The 18,373-nt window shown below is 42.1% G+C and overlaps 1 protein-coding gene across 6 annotated transcripts in view; it reads left to right on the forward strand.

Moving 5' to 3' along the window:
* LOC149156086 (uncharacterized) overlaps positions 1-18,373 on the forward strand; it is a 203,550-nt gene that overhangs the window by 85,471 nt on the left and 99,706 nt on the right. The window contains exon 2 of one of the 6 annotated variants that reach the window (XM_089437901.1): positions 3,525-3,810. The exons of the other annotated variants lie outside the window; for them this stretch is intronic. Within the exon in view, the coding sequence (XP_089294027.1) occupies positions 3,759-3,810 (52 nt within the window). The 5' untranslated portion in view covers positions 3,525-3,758. The remainder of the gene's footprint in view (positions 1-3,524; positions 3,811-18,373) is intronic. 6 annotated transcript variants of the gene reach the window in all.

Consider the following 18,373-nt stretch of genomic DNA (forward strand, 5'->3'; position numbering starts at 1 on the left):
TGTAGAACGAACTTGATGAAATTTGATGTGATTGATGCTCCAAATGAGTGCCATCGATGCCATATATATGTGTGTGTTATATGTGGGCTAATTAGCCCTAATGGGACTGACTTGAGGATCTCATTAGGCCGACTTATAGGATGAAAAAAATAAAATTTTCGTTAAAATTTTCCAATGAAAAGTGATGACCGTAGCTACATAAATTTTCAACATATGATACTATAAGGTTCACCTTGCTATTTTTTCCTATTGGTTTTTGTATTTGGATTATGTCAATTCTATATTTCGATGATACTTTCACTAGGGGTCTTGGTTTCAAGCTTGCAGGTCACTTTGTTACTCAACATGAGACCATGCGCTCGTGATAGCTGATGAATTTCTAAGGTATCATTCTTCACTGGCATGATAGGTTTCCCTTGAAACATTTCATATCCTGATATTATTTCTTCTGAATTAACCATAAGGTCCATCTCCTCAATCACGTTTACCACCACCTTCCTCTTGCACTCGGTAAACATTCACGTTGGTATATAGTTTCTCCACCTACATGGATAGCCGCATAAAGTAGCACCTTTGCATTCTTGGGATCCGTGGTCCTATTTTTTGCCCAGGTATCATTCATTTGCATGACTTCAAAGACGACCTCATTTCTCTCTCCTCATCTCATTGCTCATCACCCTTCTTGGGCACTCTTTATATCTTGATCATCATGAATGCCCCACCACATTCTGCACTTGGCCTCTCATACCTCCATATTGTAGTAGACCATCTTCATGATCCCTCCATTTCATTTATCTCACATTGGGACCAGCTTAAGGGGCCCCCATCCTCGACAATTACTCCCTTGCATCATCATGCAAGCCATGGTACATTTGGGGCATCTGTCTTTGTGTTTGTACATCCAACACCACTTTTAAAATCTTTTGGCAAGTGTACAAAGTTTGTTTCTTCAAAAAAAGATCCTCACCTATTTACTTTTTTGTGTCTATTACCTAGCGACAGTTCCTAGTCACCTCTAGTTTGAGTGCGCCTCACATACTATTCACTCAGTTTCATCTCACGTATCATCTCAATACTTCCTGCCATATATTTATATTACTGCCACTTATCATTAACTGTCAGAGCAATCATTTATTCTTCGTTGGATGTCCTCCTGATGTCAGGGGCCTATCCCTCAGAGTTTTGTTTTGACTGACACCACTCGCATTTGCACTCCAGCCTTGGGAAGTTCTTAGTTTTCCTTATGTATTGTTAACCTTAGTCATTATGTCTTTGAACTACCTGACATATTTCAATACTTGTATCAACTTCACATGGATTCCTTGGAACCCTCTTTATTCTAGATGGTCATCGCTTCTTTTCTGTTGACATCGACATTCATTCTCTAGAATCAAAGCAATACCTTGGTTGTTCCCCCCCTTATGAGGTCAAATCTCAAGTGAAACAATGGGAAACATCATCTCCCATTTATTTCATCGATCCCTCTGATGTTAAACACCAACATAGTTTTCACATCAACGATGTATCATACTTTACGACAATTGCATTTCTTTCATTTGTTTGAAGACCCATCCAGTTGGATTGCACTCCCCTTAGCAATGCATTTTGAATAATGCATGGGGGCACCCATCACAACCTTTTGTCAGAAACGCCCTTGAGGGCGAAAGCAATCATCTTCTTCAGAATACAACACATCAACTTCTTCAACTTTGATTTGACAGGATTCATTCCTGTGTACTTGTAATATGACAATCGAAGCCATGATCACGAGCATGGGACATGCTTGCCTCGTATATACATTTTTTTGTATAAAAATTCTATTAGCATGGTGTTCCTTAATTTCTCAGTAAGGATTTTCTCTATTCTCTGCTCAGTAGACATGCTCTCTCAAGAAGTTAGTAGGACTCATCGTCAAACACAACAAAACGTGATGTATTTTGGCTATATGTTTGCTCCTAACTTTAGACATTAGGGGGCAACTGTTATTATGGAAAAATTGTACACACAATTGTACATGTTAGGTTGCACTTAGTATAAAAAACATATACAGGTGTGTTAATTTCTATTGGAAGAATCATGGAACCCAAAAAATCAAGGGCTCTCTAAAGGTCCATTTAAAAATCATTCTGTGTGAGCACATAAAGCAATTTTGCATTGATCGTGCGGTTGTTTCTCTGATAGCTTTGTGGATTTGATGAAATGACAATTGAGAAGTCCGTGGATCACATCTCATTAATGGGCCAAAATTCTCTAATAGGTCAAGATTGGTTGCTCATTTTCGAGCATCTCGAGCCTTAATTGGGAAAGAACATATCTCCTACCAAACTCCCATCTCATTAATGGGCAAGTGGGAGCTATGAACTGATTTTGTATCTATAAGTAAAAAGAGAAGGAGAGCCAAAACTAAGAATAAGTGAGAGCCGAGTTATGCCGCCAAAAGTTGCTTGACCAATTCGCATCATTTTGCCTAGAGAATTCACCATTTGAGAGTTTTCTATAGCTTCTTTGAGAGAGAGTTGCTTTGCAAAAGGATTGGAGAAAGTAAACTCATTGTTGAAAGTTAGAGAGCACCATTCCTCACCATAGCTCTTTTCAAGTGTCTTCATACTTATCATATTGTATCTCTACCAACAACTAATAAAGAGGATCCTTTTCTATTCTCTTGTGTTTAGTTTGTTTCTCATCATGGAACACAACCTCATACCCCTTTTCGTCAATAGCGGGCAACTGTTATTATGGAAAATTTGTACACACAATTGCACAAGTCAGGTTGCACTTAGCATAAAAAAATATACAGGTGTATTAATTTCTATCAGAAGCATCATGGAACCCAAAAAATCAAGTGTTCTCTAAAGTTCCATTTAAAAAATCATTCAGTTTTTGCACTGACCATGCAACTATTTCGTCGATAGCTACATAGATTCTGTGAAGTGACAACTGAGAAGTCCATGGATCACATCTCGTTATTGGGCCAAAATTCTCTCACAGTTCAAGATCGCTTGCCCATTTTTGAGCATCTCAAGCCTTAATTGGGAAAGAACATATCTCCTACCAAACTCCCATCTCATTAATGGTTAAGGAGGAGCTATGAACTGATTTTGCATCTATAAATAGGAGGAGAGCCAAAAACAAGAAGTGAGAGCAAAGTTATGTTGCCAAAAATTTGCTTGAGCAATTAGCATCATTTTACCTAAAGAATTCACCATTCAAGAGTTTTCTATAGATTCTTTGAGAGAGGTGCTTTGCAAAAGGATTGCAGAAAGGAAACTCCTTACTGAGAGTTAGATAGCACCATTGCTTGTCATAGCTCTTTTCAAGTGTCTTCACACTTATCATGTTGCATCTATACGAACATGGCAACAACTAATAAAGAGTATCTTTTTCTATTCTCTTGTGTTTAATTTGTTTCTCATTTTTCTCTATTGTTCAAAGTGTATGATTCATGCTTTGTTTTCCAATTAATTACATTGTACTTGTGTTCTATGTATAACCACTAACATTTTTGATTGTGGGCTTCCTTGTAGGTGACAACCAAGCTGCAAAGAAACAAGAAATTTGGGACATGATTGCTCTCATCACGGAACACAACCTCATACCCCTTTTCCTCAATAGTGGAACTGATATCAAGTTCTTTTTTAGCTTCAAAACATACAAGACCTCTGTCACTATCAAGGGCGGATGTGACTCCCTCTAAAAGAATATGGTCTCAATACCACCGCTCTGACTGTAGAGTCATCATCAAGCATACCTCAAGATCTATGGCCCTCTCCGTAAGATCTGTAAAATGCTCCTTGACACCTGTCAGATGGCGTAAGCTCCATTATCAATATAACATATACTGGAAGATGTATCACTAGTGGAAATGCTAACCACCAAGGAAAACTCCTCGAACTTTGTGGAAAACTCATCCACCTCAATTGAAGCTGCAACACTCTTCTTCCCTTTCTTGTTAGGACACATAATTGCATAGTGGCCCATCTTCTGACAAGAAAAGCATCTCGAGTTGCTCATGTCATCCTTCTCCTTCTCCTTTTGCTAACCCTTCTACTTGGTTCCACTCGTGGTACCTTTCTTGGACTTCTTGCCCATGCTGCAAGGGTAACATTCTCCTCATCATCCCCACCATGCTGGTCTCCACTCTTGGAATTTCGTCTTATCTCCTCCTGATTGAAGTCGTCCCGTAATCTCCCCCAATCTGGAAGATTTTACTGGCTACAAACCCATCAATAAAGACATCCCACTTCTTGGAAAACCACTCAAGACTGCCCTAACCAATTCCTCGTTTGGAATGGCCTCTCCCACTGTTGTGAACTCATCTCTCACTTGAGTGAGTTTAGTGGGTATGATGAAATTGTGTCAGTCTTGGTCATCTTGGTACTCCTCAAATTTTCCTACAATACCATTTTCCTATTCTCATTGGTAAAACTTTGTTAAGGACTCCCACATTTCATAAGCAAACTTCTACTCCGAAACATGGGGAATGAGGTGATCCTTAATGGCATTTGTAAGAAACATAATAATGAGTAATAATTAACTAAAATATGTAAAGGTGTGTCTTATCAAAGAGTCACATCTCTTCATATGAAAGGGCAACCCACCTAGTATTTATTACAAGCCCCTCATGTAACAATTATCCTATTCATTCTATTCATCCTACTAATATATATGCTACTTGAAAATACAATTGTGTATTCAACATTTATAATACAAATAGCTACAATGTGTGTTTGTTTTAGTGGTATCAGAGTAGTTCGTTCCTCAACTAATCGTTGCACTGTTCATCCATAAAAGTTTAGGTCTGAAAATCATGGGAACATATTCCCAGGATTATGACCATAAAACTACTCGAGAATTATTACTGGAAATGAGAGAAATACTTGCAAAATCAATAAAGCTTTTTGAAACATATTCAATATCTACAATAGAAGTTGACATTGACATGAAAGAAGCTTACAGTGAAGAATGTTATAACATGGAAATAGATGTTGAACATGTTGAATTAGGACAAGAACGAAATAATAGTAGGAGTCAGAGTCAGAGTGAGCATGATAGAAATTCCTCCTTACTGCACAGCAATGACGCTGGCAGTGACAACAACCACATAAGAAGTGTCGTAGAATTGGGAATAAATGAAGAAAATGGAACTATTAGTAACACTAGCAGTGAGGCTTATCTTCCTTATCCCTTCACTTCCTTACTTTCCAACAACAATTATGATAGCAATAACAACAACAACAACAACTGATGTAGCAAAATTTTAAGACTAAAAGGAATAGAAATCCTCCTATTCCTTCATCCTCCTTACTGCGCAACATTAATGCCAATGTTAATGATGACAATGACATCAATATCAACTGAATTCAAAGAAGATATAGACAAAGAAGATACAAATTGAGTAGAAATGAAAATCAAGTGACATGAATACTGCTGCTACATTTTCTCCTCATCCCTCCTTATTGCTCCATTATAACAATGTGTTGAACAGAATTAGATGAACATTAACACTGAATGGAGATGGAAACAACGGTAATATGAGTCCTCCCAACCCTCCTATTCCTTCCTCTTTCTTACAGCCCAACATAATAATAGTGGTGATTATGGAAATGAAAACATAAGTTCTAACGACTTAAGTCTTGTTAATCCTCTAAATCCTTCCTCCCACTTACTATCCCATAGCCATGGTTATAATAACCAGAGGTGCAACAATAAGTAGACCAAGATTATTAAGGCTCAAAGCAAACAAATATTCTAGTGACACAAGTTACCTCGCTAATCCTCCTGCTCCCTTCTCCGTACTGCGGAATACTAATAGTAATTATGATAGTGATGGTGGTGACAACGAAAACAACAAAAATGGAGGAACATCAAGAAGATTAAAGGGAATTAGGAATTCCAATGATGATGAATTTGGCGGAAAAATCGCAAGAAGAATATCAAGAAGATTAAATCGAAATAGAAATTTGGATGGAGAAGGTTGTTAGAAAATAAGAAAGGTAGAAATATTTTCTTTATATAGATAATTACTTGAGACTTTCTTATCTTCATGTTTTTCTTTAATCTTTTAGTTTATCAAGCAATTACCAAAACAATAGCACAAAGATCACAGACACCAGATATAGGCGGACAACCAGGGCAAAACGCCTATCTAGAGAAAAACCCAGTCAACAACTCTTCCTTAATAACTTCTTTGAGATAATCCAAGACTCTTGACCTAGACACAGACTTCCTCCACACCAAGTAAGCCCTTTCTTCCTTCTTGCAGTTGATAACCCTTCAATAACAATTGCGACCTAGCAGCAACAACTTCAACCTAGCAACTGGCAGTAGCAGCAACAACAACAACAACTTGAACTTTACAAGAGAGACTTCGATCTCCTAGAGGAATCCACAGGAGAGAGAGATAGATAGCCCAAAATTTCGGTCTTGACCCTTTCTTCTTCTCCAACTTCGCACTTCTTTTAGCCTTCTTTTCCTACTTCGTACTTTTTCAGCGCTTTCTTCTGGATATCGAACTTGTGTGAGAGAGAGTGAGTGCTCCAAATGAATTCGAACTCCTCCAATATATAGGCTTTTGGTGAGGCCGAATTACCCAGTTTGAGGTCGACTTGATCTCCTTGAGGTTGACTTGATGTGGAGGTGACAAATACCTTATTTGACTCAATAATAAACCTTTTTACATGATTTAAAAGCTCGAGAAGGGTCTCTTTAAATGGACAATGACTTTAATGACTAAGAATAAATCCTAGAAGTCCTCAATGGGGACTTTGACCTAAAACATGATGACCCAAGCATGAAACCCATGCTTTAATAAGTCCTAATAATAATAATAAAAATATCTTTTTCATTTTTTTGATAGTTATGAAGATCGAACCTAGTTACATTCTTCAACACTCCCTCTTAACTAGGGAGGTATTTATACTTACTGTTATCACCCCAAGAAACTCTCCTAGGTTGTATATCAGAGATGCTCGGGAACATTACAAACTCAACAAAAATGTTAGAAAATGGTGGATGAATGGAAGGAATGATGCATATTCAAGCCAGATAACCACTTCTACTATGCTTAACCCCAAACATGGGTGAACACCCTCAGACTACAAGGCTTTAGACCACCAATTACTCACAGTTTGAGGAATAAGTGAACATGGAGAATACTGACCACATCAGCAGATGCACAAGACTATGTGATGGCCGGCTGCAACCAGTAGAAAGGTCTATAAATCTATTTCCTAATGCATAGATAGAATGGCAGCTCTCTGGCACCAAGAAAACAGAAACCTGCATACACCTTCAATAATACATACTAGATTTTAACACAGAGGTGGGATGACAGCCCCTCTAATGCTAAACATCAAGAGCACATGAAAAATGCATAACAGGCACAGCCTGGAACAAAGAAGAAGTGGAAAGTGAGCAATTAACAGCAAAAGAAGCTTGCATTAGCTGAAAATGAAGACCAGACGCTGCAGGTATCACAGTAGTTACAGTCTCCAGAAGTTGAACTTTACATCAAAACAATATCCATCAACCCTGATTACATCTGTTTTCTGGGTATATATAGAGTTTGTTTACAAAAAATCCTGTTGTTCTATGTGTGAAGGGGTCATAATGGACCACCAACCAAATTAACTGTTTGATATGGATCTCTGCTACAATCAGTGTGCTTTAATGAACAAGATTTGATCTTTCTGCTGCTCGGCCGTCCTTCTCAGGCAGGTAGAGTGTAATATGCATAAAACTCCATGACTGATTAATGCTTTGATCTGCTTGAGGCCGTCCTTTTTCTTCTCGGCCATCTTCTTCCTTAAATACAGTTGTTGAGGATTAAAGAACAGTCGAGGGTGGTATAGATAGTATGGCGGGGGCAGACTAAATGGAGGAACGAAGCTCAGCCGTCGGATCGCGCAGATGTACGGTGGAGATCAGTGTACAAGAGGAATCGGGAGATGATGCGGATGGAGAAACGTGGGTCGTCGGATCGCAGTCGGGCAGATTCGATGGTGATCGGAAGGCGAAAGAGCGCGGGGTTTAATGAGCGAGGGAGGGTGGTTTTGCTGGCGGGCGGTATTCCCCGCACCGCCCATGGAGCTGCAGCGATTTCCGTATAAACCCGCGCGATGCAATAGAATTGCGACGCGTGGCTTCCGCGACGGGCGGGAAACCACTTTCCCCGCACCTTAATGAGCGGGCAGCTCGTGCGAGCGGGGCTTGCAACTACCGTCCAATCGTGCGACGGACGGTCGGATGGAGGGGAACGTGCACGAGGTTTAACGTGCGGGCGGAAAACGCGGAGACCGTTAGATCGGGGCGATCAACGGCGGAGGAGCGATCGCAGAATCGTGTCGGCGGTAGACAGGGGGGCGGCTTTATAAGGATTTACGCGATTTGCTGCTTTGCGATGAGGGAAAAGGGACGTAAGAAAGGCGCATGGTCACACGATCACGGTCATATGACCATTTGAGCACAGCGCCTGGGGCTAAAGAAATATGGATTATGCAGAGTTTAGAGGAATAAAGCAGAGGTAGTGGGGTTAAAGGCAATAAGCGGGGAAATAGGGAAATGTGAGGAATGAATAGGTTTTAGAAGAAAAAACAGAGATACAGAGGGCTAAGAGAGTATGAGGATGCTGAAGGAGAAGAAGGTAAGTGACTGCTGCGAGCTCCCTTTTCGGCATAAACCCACCACCAGACCCGAATTTGACCTGTAAACGCTGAAGTTTATAGCAGAGCTAACACTGGCTCCTTCTAGGGATGAGATCCTCCCTGTGAGGTCTCAAGAATTGCAGACCAATGCCTTCATACAAAACTCAGCTTAAAAACATTGCCTAGTATCCATTAGGCATGGAGTCAAATTAAGTCTACACTAAAACCTGAAAAAGAAACTGCTTACAATCATTAAGGCCTGAGGACCTTAAACAACATAAATATTCAAAAATTGGCCAACTGATAGGCCATCAAAATTGTTTCTCCTCCTCTCGGCCTGTTCATCATAGAGCTGCAAAATTGGATTGATTTGATCATCTACCTCAAAAAGTTTGGGGCATTTGACCTTAATAGGCAGATATGGATCAAATTTCATCCCCTCTCTGTGTGCTCTCATCCTTGGATGTTCTTCATGGGAGCCTTTGTACACCTGCTGAATAATCATGGTTGCTGTGTACTTATCTTTGTCACCTATGGCCTGCACAATTAATACGAATGGTGTACCAATGTGTTCATGTGTGGAGGACACAGAGACCTCATCTGCTCCTTCATCTTCTTTGGAATAGTCTACATCCAAGGAGGAGTCCCAAAACTGTGCATCCTCTTCCTCTGTCATCTGACAAGCTGCCTTTTCAGTCTGTGTGGAGGCCAACTGGGCAGGCTTCGGAATATCAAGACAAATATTATCCATATCAGCCTTGAGCATTGAATTTTGTCCTGCCTCAGTGTTCAGGGGGCAACTTTGAGGGATTGTCTCTTGAACAAACAGAGAAGCAAAAGATGATGGGGAGCTTTCTTCTCCCCTTTTGATCACTATGCTGGGGATAATAGCAGGCTGGTCACTTTGCAGATCTGTATAGTCATGGGAAGATGGGCTGGCCTTAGGCTCGAATTCTTGGAGGATGGTAGGACCTGCTGCTGGCTGCTTCTGCTGATAAGCTTGTTGTTCTGCAGGTACAACAAACTCACGAGCAGTGCCTTTGGATAATGCTTCTTCATAGGCAGCTCTGGTTAAGAAGGGGGCACTGCCCTTGTCTTCCAAACCATGGACCTCCTCCTCTTCTTCATACTACACTTCTTCCATGACTATATTCTGTAAAAGGGTCTTCACCCCTTTATCTTCATTTGTAACTTTATTTCTTTGCAAAATCTGCAAATGCTCATTTGCTCCTCTATATGGATTTGGCTTTGGAAGAGTAAAGGAACAAGGAGCTCCTGCTTCCTCAAACGCTGCTGAGCCTCTAATTTGGAAACTTCAGAGGCTAATGCCTATATCATAATATATCGATCTTAAGATCTGAGGATGATGAGGACTCACCCCCTTGTCTTCTGCTTTCAGCGTTATCTTCGGGCCTTCTGCAGCTATGAGCTTCTCCTTCGAAGGCTGCACGTTGCATATCAGCCAAAGAAGCATATCTTCTTTCTCTTAACAGCAGGCAGAACTGAGAATCAAAGGCATTGGCATAAGTGAGCATAGCAGAAGTATGGGTTTGACTTTAGATGGAATTCTGCTGTACATAATGTTGAATCTCTTGTTGAAATCAAACATCACCTCACCATCTTCTCTCTGCAAATTCCCAAATTCAATATAATAATAGAGTAGATCTTTATTATCCCCCCAGTGCTTTAGGAACACATCATCTAAGGCCTCAATGTTTGCAATAGACCTAGGGGGTAATTCACTAAACCATTTTCTAGCCTCCCCATCTAGGCTTTGAACAAAAACCCTCATCCACACATCCTCTTCATTAATATCCAGGCTATCAGCATAGCTATAAAAAGATTCGAGGTGCCCTTCAGCTGGTACTCCTTCTGTACCAGTAAACTTAGGCATATATTCTTGATAATCTCCTGCAGGCATGGCATTCAAAGGGATAGGCAAGACCAGGGGTCCATACCTAGCAGCAACTATTCTTTCTATCTTTGTGAGAGCTTACTGGCCTACCATGACCGAGGTAAGTGGAAGGATACTGGTAGACTGAGTGGTATGGATCAATGAAAAGGATGACAGAGACAGAGGACTATGATGGATAACATGGTGCTTTTTTGGACTAAGAACCGAAAGGGAAATGAATGACTAAGGAGCTTTATGAATCTTTGAAGGTGATTTTCACTAACTGAGATACATGGGACTTTTAAGGCTTACCTGGTCCTGATGCTCCTTGCTACGAGATTTTCTTCTGCTTAACCATCTTCTCAAGGTCATGCACTGGTTCAGCTGGTGATTTCTGAAAATTTCTTCGAGCATGCCTCACAAACTGAGCTAGGACTATACTGTGGAGTCGCCAAGGTTGGTCTTCCTCCAGTGGAGTCGCCAGAGAGATGATTACAACCAGAAATGTGCTCAGACCTTGTCTATCATCAAAATTTGGAACTGTGTCGTTCTCCCAGGGAAGCTGAGCTTCAATCTCCGATCCACGGCAACGACGCCAATTAATGTTATCACCCGAAGAAACTCTCCTAGGTTGTATATCAGAGATGCTCGGGAACATTACAAACTCAACAAAAATGTTGGAAAATGGTGGATGAATGGAAGGAATGATGCATATTCAAGCTAGATAACCACTTCTACTATGCTTAACCCCAGACATGGGTGAACACCCTCAGACTATAAGGCTTTAGACCACCAATTACTCACAGTTTGAGGAATAAGTGAACATGGAGAATACTGACCACATCAGCAGATGCACAAGACCATGTGATGGTCGGCTGCAACCAGTAGAAAGGTCTGTAAATCTATTTCCTAATGCATAGACAGGATGACAGCTCTCTGGCACCAAGAAAACAGAAACCTGCATACACCTTCAATAATACATACTAGATTCTAACACAGAGGTGGGATGACAGCCCCTCTAATGCTAAACATCAAGAGCACATGAAAAATGCATAACAGGCACAACCTCGAACAAAGAAGTGGAAAGTGAGCAATTAACAGCGAAAGAAGCTTGCATTAGCTGAAAATGAAGACCAGACGCTGCAGGTATCACAGTAGTTACAGTCTCCAGAAGTTGAACTTTACATCAAAACAATATCCCTCAACCCTGATTACCTCTGTTTTCTGGGTATATATAGAGTTTGTTTACAAAAAAATCCTGCTGTTCTGTGTGTGAAGGGGTCATAATGGACCACCAACCACATTAACTGTTTGATATGGATCTTTGCTACAATCAATGTGATTTAATGAACAAGATTTGATCTTTCTGCTGCTCGGCCGTCCTTCTCAGGCAGGGAGAGTGTAATATGCATAAAACTCCATGACTGATTAATGCTTTGATCTGCTCAAGGCCGTCGTTTTTCTTCTCGGCCATCTTCTTCCTTAAATACAGTTGTTGAGGATTAAAGAACAGTCGAGGGTGGTATAGACAGTATGGCGGGGGCAGACTGAACGGAGGAACGAAGCTCAGCCGTCGGATCGCGTAGATCGACGGTGGAGATCAGTTTACAAGAGGAATCGGGAGATGACGCGGATGGAGAAACGTGGGCCGTCGGATCGCAGTCGGGCAGATCCGACGGTGATCGAAAGGCGAAAGAGCGCGGGGTTTAACGAGCGAGGGAGGGTGGTTTTGCTGGTGGGCGGTATTCCCCACACCGCCCACGAAGTTGCGGCGGTTTCCGTATAAACCTGTGCGATGCAATAGAACTGCGACATGTGGCCTCCGCGATGGGCGGGAAACCACTTTCCTCGCGCGTTAACGAGCGAGCAGCTCGCGTGAGCCGTGCTTGCGACTACTGTCCAATCGCGTGATGGACGATCAGATGGAGGGGAATGTGCACGAGGTTTAACATGCGGGCGGAAAATGCAGAGACCATTAGATCAGGGTGATCAATGACGGAGGAGCGATCGCAGAATCGCGTCGGCGGTAGATAGGGGGGCGCCTTTATAAGGATTTACGCGATTTGCCGCTTTGCGATGAGGGAAAAGGGACGTAAGAAAGGCGCACGGTCACATGATCACGGTCATATGACCATTTGAACACGGCGCCCGGGGCTAAAGAAATATGGATTATGCAGAGTTTAGAGGAATAAAGCAGAGGCAGTGGGGTTAAAGGAAATAAGTGGGGAAATAGGAAAATGTGAGGAATGAAGAGGTTTTAGAAGAAAAAACAGAGATACGGAGGGCTAAGAGAGTATGAGGATGCTGAAGGAGAAGAAGGTAAGTGACTGCTGCGAGCTCCCTTTTCGGCATAAACCCACCACCAGACCCGAATTTGACCTTTAAACGCTGAAGTTTATAGCAGAGCTAACACTGGCTCCTTCTGGGGATGAGATCCTCCCTATGAGGTCTCAAGAACTGCAGACCAATGCCTTCATACAAAACTCAGCTTAAAAACATTGCCTAGTATCCATTGGGCATGGAGTCAAACCAAGTCTACACTAAAACCTGAAAAAGAAACTGCTTACAATCATTAAGGCCTGAGGACCTTAAACAACATAAATATTCAAAAACTGGCCAACTGATGGGCCATCAAAATTGTTTCTCCTCCTCTCGGCCGGTTCATCATAGAGCTGCAAAACTGGATTGATTTGATCCTCTACCTCAAAAAGTTTGGGGCATTTGACCTTAATAGGCAGATATGGATCAAATTTCATCCCCTCTCTTTGTGCTCTCATCCTTGGATGTTCTTCATGGGAGCCTTTGTACACCTGCTGAATAATCATGCTTGCTGTGTACTTATCTTTGTCACTTATGGCCTGCACAATTAATACGAATGGTGTACCAATGTGTTCATGTGTGGAGGACACAGAGACCTCATCTGCTCCTTCATCTTCTTTGGAATAGTCTACATCCAAGGAGGAGTCCCAAAACTGTGCATCCTCTTCCTCTGTCACCTGACAAGCTGCCTTTTTAGTCTGTGTGGAGGCCAACTGGGCAGGCTTCAGAATATCAAGACAAATATTATACATATCAGCCTTGAGCATTGAATTTTGTCCTGCCTCAGTGTTTAGGGGGCAACTTTGAGGGATTGTCTCTTGAACAAACAGAGAAGCAAAAGATGATGGGGAGCTTTCTTCTCCCCTTTTGATCACTGTGCTGGGGATAATAGCAGGCTGGTCACTTTGCAGATCTGTATAGTCATGGGAAGATGGGCTGGCCTTAGGCTCGAATTCTTGGAGGATGGTAGGACCTGCTGCTGGCTGCTTCTGCTGATAAGCTTGTTGTTCTGCAGGCACAACAAACTCACGAGCAGGGCCTTTGGATAATGCTTCTTCATAGGCAGCTCTGGTTAACAAGGGGGCACTGCCCTTGTCTTCCAAACCATGGACCTCCTCCTCTTCTTCATACTGCACTTCTTCCATGACTATATTCTGTAAAAGGGTCTTCACCCCTTTATCTTCATTTGTAACTTTAATTCTTTGCAAAATCTGCAGATGCTCATTTGCTCCTCTATATGGATTTGGCTTTGGAAGAGTAAAGGAACAAGGAGCTCCTGCTTCCTCAGAACGCTGCTGAGCCTCTAATTTGGAAACTTCAGAGGCTAATGCCTATATCATCCTGGCTAATATATCGATCTTAAGATCTGAGGATGATGAGGACTCACCCCCTTGTCTTCTGCTTTCAGCGTTATCTTCGGGCCTTCTGCAGCTATGATGTTTGCTTCTCCTTCGAAGGCTGCACGTTGCATATCAGCCAAAGAAGCATATCTTCTTTCTCTTAACAGCAGGCAGAACTGAGAATCAAAGGCATTGGCATAAGTGAGCATAACAGAAGTAGGGGTGGGTTTGACTTTAGATGGAATTCTGCTGTACATAATGTTGAATCTCTTGTTGAAATCAGACAGCAGCTCACCATCTTCTCTCTGCAAATTCCCAAATTCAGTATAATAATAGGGCAGATCTTTATTATCCCCCTAGTGCTTTAGGAACACATCATCTAAGGCCTTAATGTTTGCAATAGACCTAGGGGGTTATTCTCTAAACCATTTTCTAGCCTCCCCATCTAGGCTTTGAACAAAAACCCTCATCCACACATCCTTTTCATTAATATCCAGGCTATCGACATAGCTATAAATAGATTCGAGGTGCCCTTCAGTTGGTACTCCTTCTATACCAATAAACTTAGGCATATATTCTTGATATCTCCTGCAGGCATGGCATTCGAAGGGACAGGCAAGACCAGGGGTCCATACCTAGCAGCAACTATTCTTTCTATCTTTGTGAGAGCTTGCTGGTCTACCATGACTGAGGTAAGTGGAAGGATACTGGTAGACTGAGTGGTATGGATCAATGAAAAGGATGACAGAGACAGAGGACTATGATGGGCAGCATGGTGCTTTTTTGACTGAGAACCGAAAGGGAAATGAATGACTAAGGAGCTTTGTGAATCTCTGATGGTGATTTTCACTAACAAAGATACATGGGACTTTTAAGACTTACCTGGTCCTGATGCTCCTTGCTACGAGATTTTCTTCTGCTTAACCATCTTCTCAGGTTTAGGAACTGGTTCAGCTGGTGATTTCTGAAAATTTCTTCGAACATGCCTCACAAACTGAGCCAGGACTATACTGTGGAGTCACCAAAGGTTGGTCTTCCTCCAGTGGAGTCGCCAGATAGATGATTACAACCAGAAATGTGCCCAGACCTTGTCTATCATCAAAATCTGGAACTATGTCATTCTCCCAAGGAAGCTGAGCTTCAATTTCCGATCCCCGGCAACGACGCTAATTAATGTTATCACCCCAAGAAACTCTCCTAGGTTGTATATCAGAGATGCTCGGGAACATTACAAACTCAACAAAAATGTTGGAAAATGGTGGATGAATGGAAGGAATGATGCATATTCAAGCCAGATAACCACTTCTACTATGCTTAACCCCAGACATGGGTGAACACCCTCAGACTACGAGGCTTTAGACCACCAATTACTTACAGTTTGAGGAATAAGTGAACATGGAGAATACTGACCACACCAGCAGATGCACAAGACCATGTGATGGCCGACTGCAACCAGTAGAAAGGTCTGTAAATCTATTTCCTAATGCACAGACAAGATGACAGCTCTCTGGCACCAAGAAAACAGAAACCTGCATACACCTTCAATAATACATACTAGATTCTAACATAGAGGTGGGATGACAACCCCTCTAATGCTAAACATCAAGAGCACATGAAAAATGCATAACAGGCACAGCCTGGAACAAAGAAGAAGTGGAAAGTGAGCAATTAACAGCAAAAGAAGCTTGCATTAGCTGAAAATGAAGACCAGATGCTGCAGGTATCACAGTAGTTACAGTCTCCAAAAGTTGAACTTTACATCAAAACAATATCCATCAACCCTGATTACCTCTGTTTTCTGGGTATATATAGAGTTTGTTTACAAAAAAATCCTGCTGTTCTATGTGTAAAGGGGTCATAATGGACCACCAACCACATTAACTGTTTGATATGGACCTCTGCTACAATCAGTGTGCTTTAATGAACAAGATTTGTTTTTTCTGCTGTTCGGCCGTCCTTCTCAGGCAGGTAGAGTGTAATATGCATAAAACTCCATGACTGATTAATGCTTTGATCTGCTCGAGGCCGTCCTTTTTCTTCTCGACCATCTTCTTCCTTAAATACAGTTGTTGAGGATTAAAGAACAGTCGAGGGTGGCATAGAGTCTAGACAGCATGGCAGGGGCAGACTAAACGGAGGAATGAAGCTCAGCCGTCGGATCGCGCAGATCGACGGTGGAGATCAGTTTACAAGAGGAATCGGGAGATGACGCAGATGGAGAAACGTGGGCCGTCGGATCGCAGTCGGGCAGATCCGACGGTGATCAGAAGGCGAAAGAGCGCGGGGTTTAACGAGCGAGGGAGGGTGGTTTTGCTGGCGGGCGGTATTCCCCGCACCGCCCACGGAGCTGTGACGGTTTCCGTATAAACCCGCGCGATGCAATAGAACTGCGATGCGTGGTTTCCGCGACGGGCGGGAAACCACTTTCCCGCGCGTTAACGAGCGGGCAGCTTGCGCGAGCGGGGCTTGCGACTACCGTCCAATCGCACGACGGACGGTCGGATGGAGGGGACGTGCACGAGGTTTAACGTGCGGGCGGAAAACGCGGAGACCGTTAGATCGGGGTGATCAATGACGGAGGAGCGATAGCAGAATCGCGTCGGCGGTAGACAGGGGGGCGGCTTTATAAGGATTTACGCGATTTGCCGCTTTGCGATGAGGGAAAAGGGACGTAAGAAAGGCGCATGGTCACACGATCATGGTCATATGACCATTTGAACACGGCGCTCGAGGCTAAAGAAATATGGATTATGCAGAGTTTAGAGGAATAAAGCAGAGGCAGTGGGGTTAAAGGAAATAAGCGGGGAAATAGGGAAATGTGAGGAATGGAGAGGTTTTAGAAGAAAAAACAGAGATACAGAGGGCTAAGAGAGTATGAGGATGCTGAAGGAGAAGAAGGTAAGTGACTGCTGCGAGCTCCTTTTTCGGCATAAACCCACCACCAGACCCGAATTTGACCTTTAAACGCTGAAGTTTATTGCAGAGCTAACACTTACATATACAAGTACATGGAAGATCTCAAAACATATGAACTATGAAGAGTTTAGGCACCGTAATGCCATGGATTAGATTCCTGACTAGGGCAATCTATCCGGGTGTGACTAAGATGGACTAAAGCTTTCAACCTCTCTAGGTACTTGCTTGCTAACCATCAACCCAGGGATCCAGGTGTGTATCCGAGGTCAAAGCTACATTTCTTCCTCATCCCTCCTTATTGCTCCATAATAACAATGGGTTGAACAGAATTAGACCAACATTAACACAGGAGATCCAGGTATCCGAGGTCAAAGCTACATTTCTTCCTCATCCCTCCTTATTGCTCCATAATAACAATGGGTTGAACAGAATTAGACCAACATTAACACTGAATGGAGATGGAAGCAACTGCAATATGAGTCCTCCCAACCCTTCTATTCCTTCCTCTTTCTTACTGCCCAACAATAATAATAGTGGTGATTATGGAAATGAAAACATAAGTTCCAATGACTCAAGTCTTGTTAATCCTCCAAATCCTTCCTTCCACTTACTATCCAATAGCCATGGTTATAATAACCGAAGGTGCAACACTAAATAGACCAAGCTTATTAAGGTTCAAAGCAAACAAAAATTCTAGTGACACAAGTGACCTCGCTAATCTTCCTGCTCTCTCCTCCGTACTGTGGAATACTAATAGCAATAATGATAGTGATGGTGATGACAACCACAAAAACAAAAATGGAGGAACATCAAGAAGATTAAAGGGAATTCCAATGATGATGAATTTGGTGGCAAAATCGCAAGAAGTATATCAAGAAGATTAAATCGAAATAGAAATTTGGATGGAGAAGGGTGTTAGAAAATCAGAAAGGTAGAATTTTTTTCTTTATATAGATAATAACTTGAGACTTTCTTATTGTTATGTTCTTCTTTTATCTTTTAGTTTATCAAGCAATTACCAAAACAATAGCACAAAGATCACAGACACCAGATATAGGCGTCGGGTGGACAACTAGCGCAAAATCCCTATCTAGGGGAAAACCCAATCAACAACTCTTCCTTAATAACTTCTTTGAGATAATCCAAGACACTTGACCTAGACACAGACTTCCTCCACACCAAGTGAGCCCTTTCTTCCTTCTTGTAGATGTGTTAATTTTAGGTATGTTCTATGCTGAGAGCAAATTTACTTCAATTTTCCA

This window comes from Pinus tabuliformis, chromosome 9 (genome assembly GCF_031772625.1).
Source record: "Pinus tabuliformis cultivar Carrire ecotype Pingquan chromosome 9, CPIR1, whole genome shotgun sequence".
NCBI classification, from domain to species: Eukaryota; Viridiplantae; Streptophyta; class Pinopsida; order Pinales; family Pinaceae; genus Pinus; species Pinus tabuliformis.